This window comes from Oculina patagonica, chromosome 12 (genome assembly GCF_052425735.1).
Source record: "Oculina patagonica isolate OP01 chromosome 12, crgOcupat, whole genome shotgun sequence".
Lineage (NCBI taxonomy): Eukaryota > Metazoa > Cnidaria > Anthozoa > Scleractinia > Oculinidae > Oculina > Oculina patagonica.
In genome coordinates this window covers 6,896,254-6,913,309 of record NC_135769.1, presented here as the reverse complement: position 1 = coordinate 6,913,309, position 17,056 = coordinate 6,896,254, and the positions used below count along the sequence as shown (strand labels likewise).

General features: G+C 38.4%; 2 protein-coding genes across 3 annotated transcripts in view; both read right to left on the bottom strand.

Annotated features, from left to right (window-relative positions):
- Positions 1–17,056, bottom strand: part of LOC144631701 (low-density lipoprotein receptor-related protein 6-like) — an 84,217-nt gene that overhangs the window by 53,324 nt on the left and 13,837 nt on the right. The window lies entirely within an intron of this gene.
- Positions 1–17,056, bottom strand: part of LOC144631886 (uncharacterized) — a 44,535-nt gene that overhangs the window by 24,028 nt on the left and 3,451 nt on the right. The window contains exons 2-5 of the mRNA XM_078490472.1: positions 15,497–15,631; positions 12,188–12,226; positions 11,622–11,744; positions 9,822–10,314 (exon numbers count right to left, since the gene is read on the bottom strand). Coding sequence (XP_078346598.1) covers positions 10,085–10,314; positions 11,622–11,744; positions 12,188–12,226; positions 15,497–15,542 — 438 coding nt within the window. The 5' untranslated portion in view covers positions 15,543–15,631 and the 3' untranslated portion in view covers positions 9,822–10,084. The remainder of the gene's footprint in view (positions 1–9,821; positions 10,315–11,621; positions 11,745–12,187; positions 12,227–15,496; positions 15,632–17,056) is intronic.

Genomic DNA, 17,056 nt, shown 5'->3' with positions numbered 1-17,056 from the left:
GTCCATCTGAAATCCATGTAATATTAAAATTAGAGTCTACATCGACCCTCTCAGATTTCCTTTATATTTTGCATGGGGCTACATATTGAGGTGTTAATGCTATAGGCAGAATATTATTGCAAAATACTTTAACGTGTGAAAGATATCGTGGTCAACGTACCCAAGGTCGGTTTTGAGCCAAAAAATACCCAAATTTTGACCCATCTTTCGACCAAAATATCCCTGCAAGAATTGAAGCTTTCCATATTAAAACACCACTGTAATTAGTATCACCTAGTACAATTTAAATGATGTCATCAAGATTTTTCATCGCTCTCTGGTTTGGTAGTAAACCTATTTTAAAAATAAGGTCTTTCGGGCAATGTGTGACACTAGAGATTTTGGGGTAAAAATACGTTCGAATATCGCCGATGCGGCGTTATTCTGGTGGTTCCATTAGCCATTATTTTGTAAAACATTTACCAAATAATAAATTAAAGTCAAAAAAAGTATGTTAAGTTCAATCGGCACGTATGATTTTAGCGTACAAAAATGTGCTACATGTGAGCAAAACAAAAACAAAGTTCTGAAAGTTTAAAAACGAGTTTCATAACATGATGGATAGGTCGGCTGAGGACGTGAGAAATACCGCTTACATAAATCCAATAAAACTTTTAGCATCTAAAGTGGCTCATGATGTTAATTATCCGGCTATTTAGTGCCCATAAATACAGACTTACGGCGTGAGAAAAGGTAAACAAGCCACTTGACATGTTCATCATCGATCGAATTCAAGCGTATCTTCACGTGCAGATTGGAAAGAGAAAACGTTGCTGCTCACTTCTGTCTACCCGGTAGTTATAATGTTCACAAACAAATCTGCAAGGATTTAGTTTCCACTTGTCTCGTAAGCGATGGCCTCAGTACTTCACATTTTCGTAAGCCTGGTAAGTTACTTTTCACCCGGGCGCCATGTTGTTTTGGACTAGTACTCAGTCTCTCAAGACTTGCCTCAGTGCTCGATCGAAACGCTAACGTTGGAATGGACCATTGTTTTACTCGAAGCGTAGAAAAGTACAGTACAGAGTACAGACTGTACTATACATTTTTTCCGTGGCGCTCTCTGTCCAAACAATTTTTCCAGCTGCATCTTTCTGCAGACAATGGTTTTTGATGTCTTCAAACAATTTATGTGGGCATTTTGATATTGCAAACAATATTTTTTTCACGGATTTTTGATCCAACTTGGCCACTCCTCCAAAAAAATAATGTTGCGTCCCTAACTGAATGTTTGATGTATAGTGTGGATGTGAAAACCATTAATGCCAATTGAAAGGTTTTTCAAAGGCCTTGTTAACAAAATCGAACGACCGTGCAGTTCGATTTTGTTAATAACGCGTATAATATCATAGGTGACAAATTACTCCTTAATTTTGGCGCGAAATTTTAACGTTAATTTATAATTTCACATGTGAAATTATAAAATTGCCATGGCAACGTAGTTAGCGGCAAGATGGCGTCCGTAATAAAAGATGTTTTACAGCTTAAACTTTGTACATTTTCGCTTGAATTTTATCTTAGCCAGCTAGCCTTGCCCTGTAATAAAACTTTTGATGATATTTTCTATTTCAAAACATCAAAACGACTTCTAGACTTAAGCCAATTACATAAATGACATCGAGCGGATTTTTGACCGTTTTACACGGGCACCGTTTTCAGTTCATTCAAGACGAACTACGGTCTTGTAGTGAGAAATAATTGACCGTTGATTCATCTTGAAACTTTTTGTCAACAGCAAAAAGAAATCTCGAAAAGGTTTTCTTCAAAGACTAAAAAACTTGCGAACTTGAGCAAAATGTATGCTTTCAACTTTTCAAAGCTCGGAATTCGCGATGCAATATAGAATTATACCAGTCAAAAACCTACGATTGCAAGCATAATTTGTCACCTATGATATTAAAATGTAATCAAATGGTATACTCGTGAAATTAGAAAATAATTTCACTTGCATTTTGTCAAAATGCTTATAATTTCCCTCGCCTAAAGGCTCGGGAAATTATTAGCATTTTGACAAAACGCGCGTGAAATTATTTCCTAATTTCACTCGTCACCATTTGATTACCAATACTAATTACATACCCAATTGGACTTCACACAGTCCTTATACACTGGGGTTATATCCACCATCTCTCTAGCTCCTGTTCATGCCATATTGCAGATCAATGTGATATATGGAAATGTTAAAGCAGCTTATACACAATATTGCTTTCAAATTAATGAAAACACCAATTAATTAACAATTATTCCATGAGTCCGCGTTGGATACGAGGTGGTAAATAGCCAACGAGGCGCGAAGCGCCGAGTTGGCTATAACGACTCGTATCCAACAAGGGCGAATGGAATAATTGTTTTATTAAATTCTTCTCAAGTTAAAATCGAATGGACATTTCATTTTGATGTAAACGAAGTGATAGTATGAGGAGGCGCGAAAATTTCTGGCGCGGTGTTCACTTCTTGAGTTGAATGAAACATACGAGGAAAGCGAGCAAGAGAGTTTTCTTCAGAAGATTTTCCTCTAACAATCCCCTCTAAAGTCGTCTAAATATCATGGAAATTGTGACAACAGTTAAGATTTACGAGAAGATCCGAAGCAAAACCTTTTCTGGAAACTACAAGTCTTGTGCAAGTCGAACGAAGCAAGTGTTTACATTGTACTTCTTTACGGCTCCACGGCTGTCATCAAGACTGCTATATTATTTGAAGCGAAATTGAGCTCAAAGTGTTTATTTAAGTATGAAAGGACAAAACCAAGATTGAAAGGTAACAAACTTTACTGAAGTGCTGAGCCTAGTTTTATGACGTACACTGAATGAAACTGTGTCAGTTTGCCGTCCTTTCGTAAATTATTTGCTGCTTTTCTACTTTATTCACTCGCTCTTGCTGTGCGTTCAGTTTAAAAGTATTATTAATTACACTTTTCGCATCTATCCTTTTGATTTGCGTAGTTTAACTTACTATGGCATTTCTTTGGTTTTTGTAGGCACCGCTAATTATTTCTTGTTCATTAAGCTCGCCAAATTTGCTGTTCAAAACCATTTTTTGATGGAACTGTCGCTTCCCGCAGAAAAATTTTAGTTTGGCAACAGTAACGCAATCATTTTCCAAATAAGGTCAAACTAAGGTATACGAGCTGACAACCGGGATTGAGTGAACCAATCAGAATGCTAGAAATGCAATATCCGTGGCTGAAAATTTAATAAGTAGTAATAAACCTTAAGTGAGGTTCTCTGCGACAAATCGCATCGTGTGTACTACTTCAAAAAGTCCCTGCAACAAGGCGTTTGTTCGGTGCACCTGCAGCGAATTTGGAAGAGGGAGAATGTAAACTAGTTTTTGAATTCAATACATGACGCTCTTTCATTGGTTAGTTTATATTTTGTCGCAGCGACTTGTCGCAGAAGTGTACACACGCTGCGACAAGGCTGCTTTCACTCATTTTGTCACTGCGATCAGTCGCACGAATTTAAACTGGTTTGAGTTCGTGCTTGGTGCAGCCTCGCCCTCGTGGATCATGTCTTTCGTGCGCTGTCGACATGTCGTCATGCTGACACGTATACTTGCATTCTGCTCGCTTGCTGCAAGTAGTTTCTTTTTCGTTGCTCTAGCCTTCACTATATCCTTCTTTCTTTCATCCGTGCTCTCCACTGGCTTCGGGCAGTGTGACTTAGGGCTTTCCACAAGTTGCTCGAGATTTCCCAAACAGTTGCCCGTAATATCTCAAAAAGTTGCTCCAAAAATCCAAAAACGTTGCTTCTGATAATAAAAGTTGCTCGAAAGTTGCTCCAAAAAATCATCAGCAAAACGCTACTCCTAACCAAAAGAATTTTTTCTAAATATATGCTAATTTCCCTTTGAGAGTAAGATCTTCAAAGCAGTTTTATGCAATTTTACAGCAAAAGTATCTAAAAAATTAGTATCTAAATAACACATTAAGGGGAATATTATTTTGTTAAATAACAAGGATTCCTTTAACTGGGAAAAATCGTGAAGATCGATGACGTCATGTTTGCTGGCGAGATTTGTAATGTTTTAATGCAGAATGAGCCGAATGTTGAAACGTCTTTAGATGTCCCTCGAAAATCTTCGGCAAACTTCGTAAGTCTTCGGAAACGTTCGTATTGCCTTAGAACAGCACCCGTATAATCTTCGGAAATCTTCGGTCTGGAAATTGCTCAAAATGCAACAAGTTGCTCGAGAGGAAAAAAGTTGCTCCAAGGAGAAAAAGTTGTTCGAAACATGAAAAAATGCCAAAAAGTTGCCGAGCAACTTTTGGAAAGCCCTAGTGTGACTCAAAGGGTCTCACTGTGGAGCCGGTTTCCATAGCAACCGTCCAAGCACTTACCTCTCAGTCGGGTTTCAGCTTTCGCCTCGGGGCCACTCCGCTGGTGCCTCATCCCTTTTCATTCCCAGCCAAACCTCGCCTTCAATTTGTTGCGTAGCTTAACAGACATTAACGGGAGAGGTTTCGATCCCTGGCGCAGAACAGAAGGACCGTGGACTCTAGGGGCGAGAACGGTTCATTTCATCTCAAGTCTCCGGTGCATGCGCACAATTAAACCGGAACCATAAGTGGCCCAGAGGGCAGAGGACGGCCCAGTTCGGTCAAGGCTAACGGAAAATGCGCAAGTTCTGGGAACGAAATTTAATATCTAAACTCGTTTATCAACCGCTGGTTTAGGGGAAAGAAGACCCTGGGAACAAGGATCCAGAACAATTTCAACAAATTTGGAATCACCTGTATCTCTGATAGTGCTCCTACTGATGTCCTAATTTAAAGCTAGAATGACGGACCGACGTATCGACGGAATTAAATATTTGTATAAGTGTAGATCAGCGTGCCTTTTTACAACTCAGGATTCGTCTTTGCCTTGACCAGGTTATTGAAAGTTCGTTTTCACTGACACTCTCATAATCATACTCTTTTGTTTTATATTGTGTTCCCACCTTTCCTGTAGGCAATCCTTAGAATAAATGTAAATGAGTGAAATACTGTAAATGATCTAATAAACGCCCACTCTCAAATAAGCGCCGCGTAGGTAATAAACGCCCCCCCGAGGTGTAAAGTTTGTATTAAAAGGCCCCACTAATAAACGTCCCCTGTCTAATAGACACCCCTGTTCCCCCCCATCCCCCCCCTCCCCAATAAAAAAAAGAAAAAATATATTCGCCTCAAAATTCAAGTAAACGTTTCATGGAGTAAAAAGCACGCAGTTTTCTTTAGTTAGTTTATTGATTCACTCGGACATCGAAGGGGCCAAGGGAGTTAACTAGCCAACATGGTTAACCCCGATGCGATGGCGATAAAGACATCGATATCGAACAATCTGTGAACGACATCTTTAGGCTTTGCATTAGAAAAGATTAGAGTAGTCTCCTACTCACAAAATCTGCTTCCTATCTTTATCCGGGAGCAAACTACGCGTCGTATTTACATATTTGTCTTGTTGACATCGTTGCAGTTAGAGTGAAATGAATGCCCCTTTTCTACTAAACGCCTCATATTTATTTAACACTCCCGCATGTACCCCTTAAATTAAAAAGCCCTGGCGTTATAAGATTATTTACGGTAAGGCGGTATTAAAGGCTGATTTTTCGACTTCAGATTTTCAAAATTAAAAAAGGTTGAAAATTAATTAAAGCCATGGCGATTTGTGGCGTATTGGATCATTTATAGATGACTCAATACATATCCCATGGCCCCTGAATGTCAGATCCTTCTTGAAAGCACATAAACGAAGCCATGACGATCGCAATATGATCTGAGTGAGAGTGAAATTTGAGATAAAATTCTCAAGTCGGTCTGTCACGCAATCAACTATTGTCGGTGTTCTTCGAAAAACGACAGCACCAAAAACCACTTGTGCCGCAGATTCTCGCTGGAAGGAAACGAGGACTGCATAATTTCTTTGCAGTAGAAACATGTTTTTTATATGTGAACAAAACACGCGACCGAATTCTAAAACAAGTCGGTTTTCATGATCGGTGGATATTATATTTGATGCCTCGCCGCCAACTTGTTTTGATAACATTTGTTCTTAAATTACTATGGTGCTGGCAAATACGACACAATGCAGCTTACACACCAAGAGGGCGATGCCAAAAAGCCTTGAAGGAAATGACTTTTATGCAATGATGCTTGCTTGTGGGGATATCTTTCACATTGGTGCGGTACGACCAGCAGGTCGGTATGACCTTTGTGTTCGTTTGAATTTGTTTAATATGCTTACTACCAGCCAACGACTTCCAGTAGTTAAAACTACTAACGATTTAAAAGTATTTTTATGCAAAAAGCTTCATAACGATGTTTTACTTCTTAAAGCAACATTCTATACACCGATTTCACAAATGGCGGACGCGCGGAAAAGAACTGGTACTGAAGCATGAAAACGAGGCGTTTTAGGATAAACAACTTTCGTGTTACAAGGGGAGAAGTGAAAATTACAGGAGTTTTGAAGCTCTCCTCCGTTGAATGGGGGTATTAGCTCGTTTTCTAGGTTGATTTCGAGATTACCGAGTTCGAAATAAGTTCGCGGCCAAATATCTTGTTTTGTTTCTGGTTGTAAGCAAAACCCTGGGTTTCACATGGCTTGAAATACGGTGGGTCGCCAACGATGTTAAACCTCGGACTTATATCAAGAAAGCTCCGGTATCCAGACGAGTGTACACATTTTCTTAAGGATTTTGGTAAGTCATTGAAGAATTACGAAAATAAACACGCAATTGTCTGTGTCAACATACATGTACGTTGTGAAAAAATGTGTAACAATGGATTTTCGGGCCGGTTTCTTTATATTTTGTCTGGTAAAATAACCATACGTGATACCATTAAGTACCTGAAATGCATCAGTAAAAATGTGTTATTCTCAACCGACTTAAAAGTTTTTTTGGACTAAGTAGGCTAGTAGATTCTTGCATTTTAGAAAAAAATTGTATTCAAATAATTCAGACAGACTAAAGCGGCTAATTCGATTAAGCATAAAACAATACTTGGCTCCACGCAAACCAAAGGAGTTACATTAAGTGAAGCGGACAGTAAATGTTCAACACAATCTTCAGTGAACAAGATCATCACATTGTTCCTCAAGTCAATAACAATGCTATTTACTCTGGAATTCCTTCTGCTGTGTCGGACGACTGAAGTTGTTTGATCTCAGGAAGAAATTAATCACGTGCTAGACAACCACGACGAAGGTCCAACTGATAGAGCAAATATTCACGGTTTCGCTTCGTTTTACAAGCTTTACAGGACACTGTGAGTGAAGGTGCCCTCCGTTTTAATTTATATAAAGCTGAGATTATTGGAAGCGATTTTTAGTCATTTATCAAGTATTCTCAAATATAAGGGTTTATTACAAAGAAGAAACATATATATCATACCATTGGAATTCAATACCGGTAGTCTTGGGCTTCGTCTGTTAAATTTATATTACAGTATTTGTCAACATTTTAACGATTTGCCATAGCACAGCAAAGGTGTTTTGCGAAGTATAAAAATAATTAAATAGCGAGAGAATAATAGTAATTTGTTTAAAGGAAATGTGACCGGTCAAGGTGGCTCAAAGTTGAATGTTGACTTGTCAAGTTCCCATTCAAAGCCAGAGTTCGTGCTCTACTAAATCCGCAAGGAGACAGAGTTAGAATTGTTTGCTTTCACAAAAGTGAAAAGAACATACCTTAACAGCGTCTGGAAAAGAACGTACCTTGACAGAGTTTGAAAATTAATTTCAATATCGTTCCGAGTAAATTTTTACCGGCCAACAGCCGTCGAAGCTCCTTATTGGAAAACCAAAACTTTAACTCTGTTTCCCTGCAGATCTACGGTCCCTTTCTTCTTGCAACACAGAAACAAGAATAATTACTAGACTGTAAACTCGTTAAGAATTCCGTAATCTCGAAAACCTGGAAGGAAAACGGTCTATTACCCCGTTTAACAAACAAAAACTTCAGAACTCGCGTATTTTTCACTTTTCCCCTTGTAACACGAAAGCTGTTTATCCTAAAACGCCTCGTTTTCATGCCTCGTACCAGTTTTTTTCCGCGCGTCCGCCATTTGTGAAATCGGTGTATTTAGTTTATATTTTACAAACTCTGAACTTATCACGATTTCAGTGTTGAGCTCATTTGCATATTGTCACGAAGTTAACACCATTTATTGATGCGAACCTGTAATTCCTCTTAAACTTAACAGAGAGTTTATTTGATAAATAGAGACACCATTTCCTTGGCAATCTATTGATACTTTCAAATTTGATTGAAGAAACGCCGCATGTCTACAAACAACGACTTTTGAAACCCCACTTTTTTGATACGAACTGAATAAGGAGATTTGGAATTTTGCTTTCAGCCAAACGCTGCAAATGACACAAGTTTACTGAACGTTTTTCTATTGTTCGGGACTTGATTTGTCTTATGTAAAAGTTTCGTATCATTTCTTTTTATATTTAGCATGTAGCAGGGGATCAAACATGATGAATATTTTTAGGTCAAATTTAAATACTTTCCACTGTCTGACAGTTTGATTGACATTTCTCCAAAACAATAAACAATTGAACCAAAATATTGCACATGGTTAATGTCTTAGTGAAGTAACACAGGTGTGCCAAATTTGAGGGAAATCGGTGAGATGCGCTGTAGACTCGCCTGCATGGCTGTCGTGCGGACTCACTTTCTTGTCACGCACGGCCATTTACCGGTCCTTTTGGACCGGTAGCGCGAAAATTCCTAGAAAATTTGCCTTACTTCCGTTTTCCTTCAAATTTGGAGAACAGGAAGCTGATATAATTAGCCAATTACAGAGCGATTTTGAGCTAAGACACTTGAATGTGCCTTACATGACCAATTTTTCCAAGCGTGACACGTGTTTGTTTAAAAATTCCATCATGGCGGCCGAAGTGGAATGAAGTTAAAACAGCTTTTAAAAGGCGGTGAAGATGTTTTTTGAGGAGGAAGTTGATCCAGAAGGTTTTTCAAGTCTCAAACAAAGTTATTTGGACAGTTAGCTTGAAATTCGAAGCGAAAAATTGAGGTAAATGGTCTTTTATTTTGCTTCGCACATGTTTGTGTCTGTTCGCGATTTAACACATGTTCTGCAAAATGCGACAAAAAGCCGTTCGGATCGCCGTTTTTTTATGTTTAGAAACTCGCCTTTATCATAAACAACTTGTCCTTTGTCGAATTTGGGAATGTAAAGCTCAATTTCTTTGATAATCACTTGTTTTGAAGGGATTATGCAGTCGTGAATAGCCGCACGTAACTTGAGCTCTGATAAGTCATTGCCATGGAAACTGAAATGCGATCCTTCTGTTTACGTAAGGAAAAAAAATAATAATTAATTCCCTGTTTGGAATTTTTTCATCCGGTTTTCGGGAGCAATTTTGTCTTAGAACACGGAAAATGATTACTTGGACCTTTAAATTTACCCTTTAAATTTACCCATTTCAGTTTTGCCTAAATTTTGTGACTTATTTTTACTGATTTTTTGTGATTCAAAATTTTTTTTGAAACGTTTTAAGTATGCATGAAAGAGTTTATATTTTTCCTAGAAAGCATATTTTGTGCCCTTTCAAATGAGATATTGGAGATTTTATAGCTGTAAATACTTTTGGAGTTATTAAATAAAACGTGCGACATGGTCAATTTTGTATTATTTTTGTTTTGAGGTTGGTCGGATTAAAAATCCTAACAAGAATCCCGTCGCAGAGAAATGTGTTGCTGAACTCGGTGATGAGCTTCTTCGCATCTGCCCTGAAGGTGGTCCTGTTTCCCTACTTTCTTTGCTTCACTTCTAGAAGTATCAACGTTCCTAATAACAACTTCACGATTACAATCGGTGTTTTCATACTTAGTCGACTGCTCTACTTTGAGGAATCTAAGCAGTCTGCTTTCCCACAGTGGCCTTTCCAGTGAGTTAGAATAATCGATGAAATTCCTTTTTCTTAGCTCTCGTGAAAGCTTGCAGCAATCCGATTCTTTATCGATCCTTATAATAACCAGACTGTTGTCTCGCCTGTTAAGAAGTCTATATTTTGCGATGTTCAGTTCGTAGCTAGCTACAGTAGTTACTCTTCAAAAAATTGTATGATAACACTGCTATGATTTTGTGGCTGTTGTAGACACTTTCCGCCATGCTCTCCGTGAAAGGCTTTCCAGGTGTAAAGTCCCTGTAGTGAATGCAGCACTTTAAATGATGCTTCTTTTCAAGTAATGGAAGGAGTGTGCCGCTCACCCAGTGGGAATCCTCTTGGTTGTATATTATGAAAACATGGTATTTGAATTCTACATAAAGATAAAGGGAAAGAAACCTAAACTGAAATCGTTATCAACTCTTTGCAGGTCTACCCCAACTCACATGTTGGACATATGCTTTAATTTCGTGTTTATAGATGGGCACCCGGGAAAAGATATTCCTCAAATCTGGTTGTGGCGGGTGGAAGGAAAAAAGCGTTGTCAAAAGAAAAGCCTTTTCTTGTACTGCGAAAAATAACTCTAGGTGGCCAGGATAAAAGAACCACCATGCCGAAAGGATCTTAGGATGATTGAAACTCCGAGAAATGGTCTACCATATAAATTCTGAATTACCTCCGACATCATTCAGACAAACGTTGTAACATAGGAATGGGGTATCGTGGGATTTAACCTAGCTCTAGTAGAGCAGTGTGACACATGCGGGATTGTCACGTCTGTCTTGATCTGTTGTGCTAAGAATAGCGTCCAAATCAAAATGTGCTACACTCTTTATAAGAATCTAGTTTATAATAATATCTCTCTTTTATAAGAATCTAGTTTATAATAATATCGAGGCTGAGATTTGCGAATTTTTAAGAATATTTTAAGAATAAACCCGAGGCTGAGATTTTGAAAAGAATATAGTTTTTAGTTGAAACAAAATCGGGTATATTCATTTCCGTCACTTTATCTCTGTGAGGAATGCTTTCTTTAAAGACAGAACGGCCAGGCTGCAACGAAAAGCAATGGTACATGTGCACAATGTAACACGATACAGATCTGGACACCAAACACTTGTAATTGTTTACTCAATACTTGCTCAAACGGTATTTTCTAAGAATGTTCATAAGAATATTTTCAGCCTAAAATCGGCAGAAAAATAAGAAGATTCAGCCTGGGTCGGAAAAACTGTATTCTTATAAAAAAAAGAATGCAGAGAGCAAGTTTTTAAATTTGCATTTCCCAACACGAGAGATGCCATTTTTTTGTACTTGACTGACATTTCGAGTGTTTACCCTTTATCACAGCGCACCCTATAAAAGGCATCGAAGCGAAATTTGCGCATCTGCCTTAAAACATCTTCGACAGCAGCTATTAACTCCTAAGCAATTTGATCAAAAAGTTAAATGTACTTACCGTGGAGCTATGTTCCCGATTGTCATTTTGAAAAATGCCCGTTGTGATTTATGGCAATCTTAACGTTGTTCTTTTATGGTTTATTGTAACGTATTTGATGTTTTTATACCTATTTTTTAAAGATTTAGTGGTAATCTTGTACGTCGCAAATAAAGTTAATTTTGCGTAATGTTGCTCCTTAAATTCATCTTCATGAATATTTCTACCTAGAAACTACTAACCTGGAGGCGAAGAAATACTTCTCTTTGACAACAAACAGTACTTCATCAGTAAGCCAGTAATCAGGGCTAGTGCTACCAGGATTCCAATCGATGTGGACACATAAGTAATGGTATGGCTGGAACCTGGATGAAGAGAAATAACTTTAGAAGGAATCGGCACAAAGCAGTCATTGCAAATTCTCGATACTTTTCTATAATACGTTCTTCACAAAATTTGCCTAACATCTATTAAAACCGTGTCATTTCATTCTGAAAGAATATCTGCAACAGTTGACCTTCCTGGCCGTCGCATGAACTCTGAAACAAGTCTTAAAATCCCTTAAGGTGAAAAATGAAGATACTTTTCTCACTGTTTTACGGCTGAATAATACACCCTCCACTTTCAACCGACATATTTTAAAATTGTTGAGACTTGACCAGAAAAATAGTATAAGTGGCGATACGTTTATTTTATTGCGAGAGATTTATACGTTTATTTTATAAGTGGCGATACGTTTATTTTCACATGTCCTTTTAGTGAAATAAAAATCTTTTTAACTGGCAAATTATAAGCAAAGTCTACTTACTTGACTTTTTATCCGTAGTTGGAGTGACACCTAACAGTACTGAATCGGGTAAAAAGAATCCTTCATGTTAGCTTAACCCAAAAATCCTGCATCAAGTAACTATTTCTGACGGTAAATTAAGAATTTAATTATTGTAAGCATTGTCCACTCAGTACTTGGCCTCGTAATGCAGGTTGAGTGTATTAATCGACACTGTACATCAGATACACTTAATAACTTTACTACTACTACTACTACTACTACCACTACCACTACCACTACCACTACCACTACCACTACCACTACCACTACCACTACCACTACCACTACCACTACCACTACCACTACCACTACCTACTATAATGAGGCCCCATTAGGGGGATGGGGGTCCGTGTATCCCGTATCCCATTAATTTTTGGCCTAAATATCCCGTATCCCATTAATCCCTGGAAAAACTTTGAAGTTCGATATCCCACAATCTCTTTTCTTAATATCCCGTATCCCTATAACTTTTTCCTTGACATATCCCGTATCCCTATAATTTTTTCCCCAAATATCCCGTATCCCTAAAACCCTAATGGGGCCTCAATAATAACTTGAATAACGAGGGTAAAAAATACTTATGTAATGAAGATGATCTTTCATGGCAATCGTTAGCTTTCATTAGCTACATGTATCCAAATGTAACAGTTATTATGTAGTTATGGACTGAGTGGGAGGGCCGGACGGGAAAATATTTGGCTCGAGGTCAGGACGTACGGACCGAGCGCATTTTATCATAGTCGCTAATTTTTTTTTTCATGTTTTTCTTTCCTGGATGCAGACGCGGCAGCCCGTTTCGCGCGCAATTTGAAAAGCCAGTGGTATCTCGTTTGCGAAGCCAGTAAAGTGCATTTGACCTGCGAGGTGCGTACAAAGTATTCAAACTTCTGTTAAATTTGTCAGAATTACAACCAAATCTCCGAGTTTTCGCTCCATTCCAAGGAGATTTCAATCGGGCCAAATTCTTCGCACATGATTGCAGTTAGTAGAAATTTCAATGGAAACGTTTATGAAACTCTACAACAAAGAATTTACACGACGTTTTAGCTAGTCTTGCTCGTCTCAGCGAAGACTGAATTGAACCTGATTGAGAAACTTAGCGACGTTTCTTCTAAGCCGAAATTCACAATTGGTTTGAACGAGAGGATTAATTAATTTTCCGCCAAGAAGGAGTTTAGACGTTAAAAACAATGTTAGGTCTTGATCTATGAAACTATATCATGACTTGGAAAGGGATCGTATAGGCAGTTGAGGATTTTGCTTCGCTTCGTTTCCCTTCGGCTTCAAGTTGTTGTCTTTACCACAGAGGATTCATGAACGTCTGATGTTGCTACTTAATTAGTCCTTGAATTCGTTAGTTCTTCGACGATGTTGAGCTCTGCATTACCGTCGACGTCCAAATAGCGCTTAAAATGCTTGGTGTTGAGAACAAGCGGGACACTGTGTCATAATCAGATTCCTCGTAAACATGTACTCGCATTTTCTTTGTTGTGATTTAAAAATTACGCAGCAGGAAAGAGAAATTTAAGTTTACTTGGCATTTGTATTTTTTTCTTCAATTTTTATCATCAGACTACGGTTTTATTTAGAAACCAGGATACGTCTTTGTCCGAGTATGTAGTATGTAGTGTACACGATGGTACTTAAAGCATAAAGCTTGTGAGGTCGTGTAAATAAATAATGTTAAAATAAAACGAGTAAAATGGACTAAAATTATGTACAATTTAAAATGGTGAGAATAACAATGAATTGATTTATTTCTTCATCATTTGCTGAGTTGAAACACGTTTTGTTTTTTAAATTTCAGCGCTTGCAAACTACATTGCTTTCCAGATAAAAAAGTTTAAACAAGTTGGGCATTCTTTGCATGCTTTTAGAATAATCTTTTCTATCGCTCATTTTGAATTCAAAGGAGTGGAATCAAATGGTTCCAATTCCGCATCTCGTGGCAGTAGCGAGGTCGTACGCTTTTCTAGTAAGGCTTTTTCCGGCTCTGTCAGATCGAGGCGTACGGCCCTCATACGGGACGTTTTTTCATATGGTTTTGCATGGAAATTGCGTCGCGGATCTGTACGGGTCCTATGATAAAAGTCGCTTAGTTTTCTAGTTTTTTTGCAGCATTTTTTACCTATCTTGAAGTAACGAAATAATAAAGAGTATTTTGCTCGGGGAGTATAATGCAACAGGGAGTATAAGCAAGCAGCAACGGCAACGGCAACGAAAACGACGCCAAACGAAATGCTTCGGTAATGGACAATGGCTCTACACAAGCGTTATAAATCTTGTTACTTTTCTTAGTCGATCTCTGCAAAACAACAACGCAAAATCATGATCGAAATTCTGCGCTTGTTAAAGGAAGGGGAACACGACGGAGAATTTCTCGTATTTCTGTTTTGAATTAAACGCTGTCTTTTCACGTTCGGCTTAGAAGTTTTAGAGTAGTCCTGACATCGAGAGACAAAATTGGGCATATCTAGATATGTAGATTTACAACTACACGTAGAATAAAACTTGATTTTTTAATCGACGTTGTCCTCTGTTTTGTTGTTAGCGGTTCATTAAATTTCCTATTAGGGAATTTAAGCAAATCGCTACGGCTAGCACTAATACGGCTGCCAGAAGTAAGTTTCTGAAAAACAAAATGAGACGCTGTGCGTGTCAGTCGGTTGCTAGCCGTAGCGTGAAACCTGGCTACGTACGTCGGGTTTATCAATTTCGCTTCTCTAACCTTTTTTTACAGATATCTCAGCATTTTAAGGAATCCAGCCGATCATAAATCCTTTGAAGTCAATTTCGGTTGAAAATTTTCTCAATTTTGCCGCTCATACGCTTGTATATCCGCATTATGAATTTGCTAAAAGTTTATTGCCATGCGTTTTATACATGATCCTCTGGCTCGGACATGTGAGGGCAACCTCGTCCTACGTATGAAATTAATAAATTGATTGATTGATTTGATTGATTTTCAATTACGAGTTTTCCCAGCTTATTTGATACAATGCTGGTACCCAGTTAAACTCCAGGATGAGGCGAGACCCTGTGAGTGCTAAGCAGGGCTTACACACCTGACCCCAGATGTGAAAGTCGTAGCCTGCGAGCAGCTTTGCGTGTAATCCGAAGCAGAGCATACTTGCAGGCTATGTCAGCCGTTTCATCCTGAGCTTCGGGCTTTGGACGAGGAAACTGCCTTTTAGGCCGGCGCCGACATGCTAACTTTCATCCCCAATGGAAATCAAAACGATTGCATACGTGTAACGCAATCCCGAATAACACTGCAGTCCGTCATACCTTGAGAAGGGCAGTCGATTTCATCCGCGTTGTCAGCGCAGTCCATCGAACCATCGCACACCCAATCCAGTGGAATGCACTTAATAACGATATGATTATTAACACATCCAAACTGGTTTTTCTCACACTTCAATGCTAAAATGAGAAAGAAAAAAAGTATGTTAAAGATTCTAGACAGTCACTAAGAAGTACTTAGAAGAAGTTGCGTCTCATTAACAAAACAAGTGAGGAACGTTAACTGGAATATCGACTGATAAAAGTACACGTAATAGACAATTTTAACCAACCAAGCGTGTAACAAAGCGTCCGAACGAAAAGACGTTTGGGTTAACTTTCTAAGGACTAAGATCAGAAGCTAATGATCGTTAGGCATGAATAAATTGTGCTAGTAAATTCAGGAAAAGTTGCTTCACAATGTACCCAAAAGTTGCTCAAAAGTTGCTTAAATATCAAAAAGTTGCCACCAAAATTTAGAAAAGTTGCTTGCTCTCTCTCTATCCCCGTCTGAAATTTCATCTGATTGCGATGCTATAAGTGACTCGCCTTTCAGCAAATACCAAGATGGCTGGCGGCAGGCTCTATGTTGCAGCGAATAACCGCTGGATTTAAGCGCCCGTTAGATAGATAGTGTTATTTTATCGCCATTTTATTGTATATCCTTAGTTTTAATAAAATCAGTTGTGATAAAACCAGTTTTAATAAAATCCTTCGAAATGAAACGACCTTTAATGGTTTGGATCGGTTTTATATCAATTTGTTGCTCAAAAGTTGCCAAGGAAGGCAAAAGTTGCCTTAGGTTGCTGGTACTACAAAAAGTTGCTCAAAACGCTAAAAGTTGCTTAAAAGTTGCCGAGCACAATCTATTTATGCCTAATGATCGTGCCAACAGAAAAGGTTAGCTATGAAGTGCAACAAGATTCGTATCAAAACAGACTCGACTTAGCCTCGCTATCGCCAAATGTACTTTAACGTTAACTATCCAATCAAGGCAAACATTTTGTTTCAGCCAATCATTGAGACGCAAAACCGACAAGTCCGCGTGTTTCTTCCCTCGCTTAGCACTCGTGACATGGCAACTTCTGATTGGTTCAATAGGATATTGCAGAGGAGTAGTGACTGATTTAATGATTCTCTTAAGATAATTATGATAATTTATTATAAGGTGGATTTCAACGAGTCATGCCACAATTAACACTTAATGACTGGGCCCAAAGGGAAATAGTTAATTTGTTTTCCGAGAATCTCCATGCTTCCCGAGCTGGAGCCGAGGGAAACAAAATTAACTAGTTTTCTGAGGGACCAGTCATTAAGTGATTTGTTATATAGCACAACAAAGACACAAGAAGATGCATTATGAAAACAAACGGCAACAGCAGTCGTCGGTCAACATTCGCGCCTCTGATATCACAGATTTTGCAATGTTGCTTGCTTCGAGTCTTTTGGCGGAAAACAGTTTTATTGTTAGGTGTCACGTGTCCTCGAAGTAGCTAATGAGAGCGCACGCCCTCGGGGAAAAAAAAATTCCAGCTACATAACAATATACACTTTCTTTCTGACGTA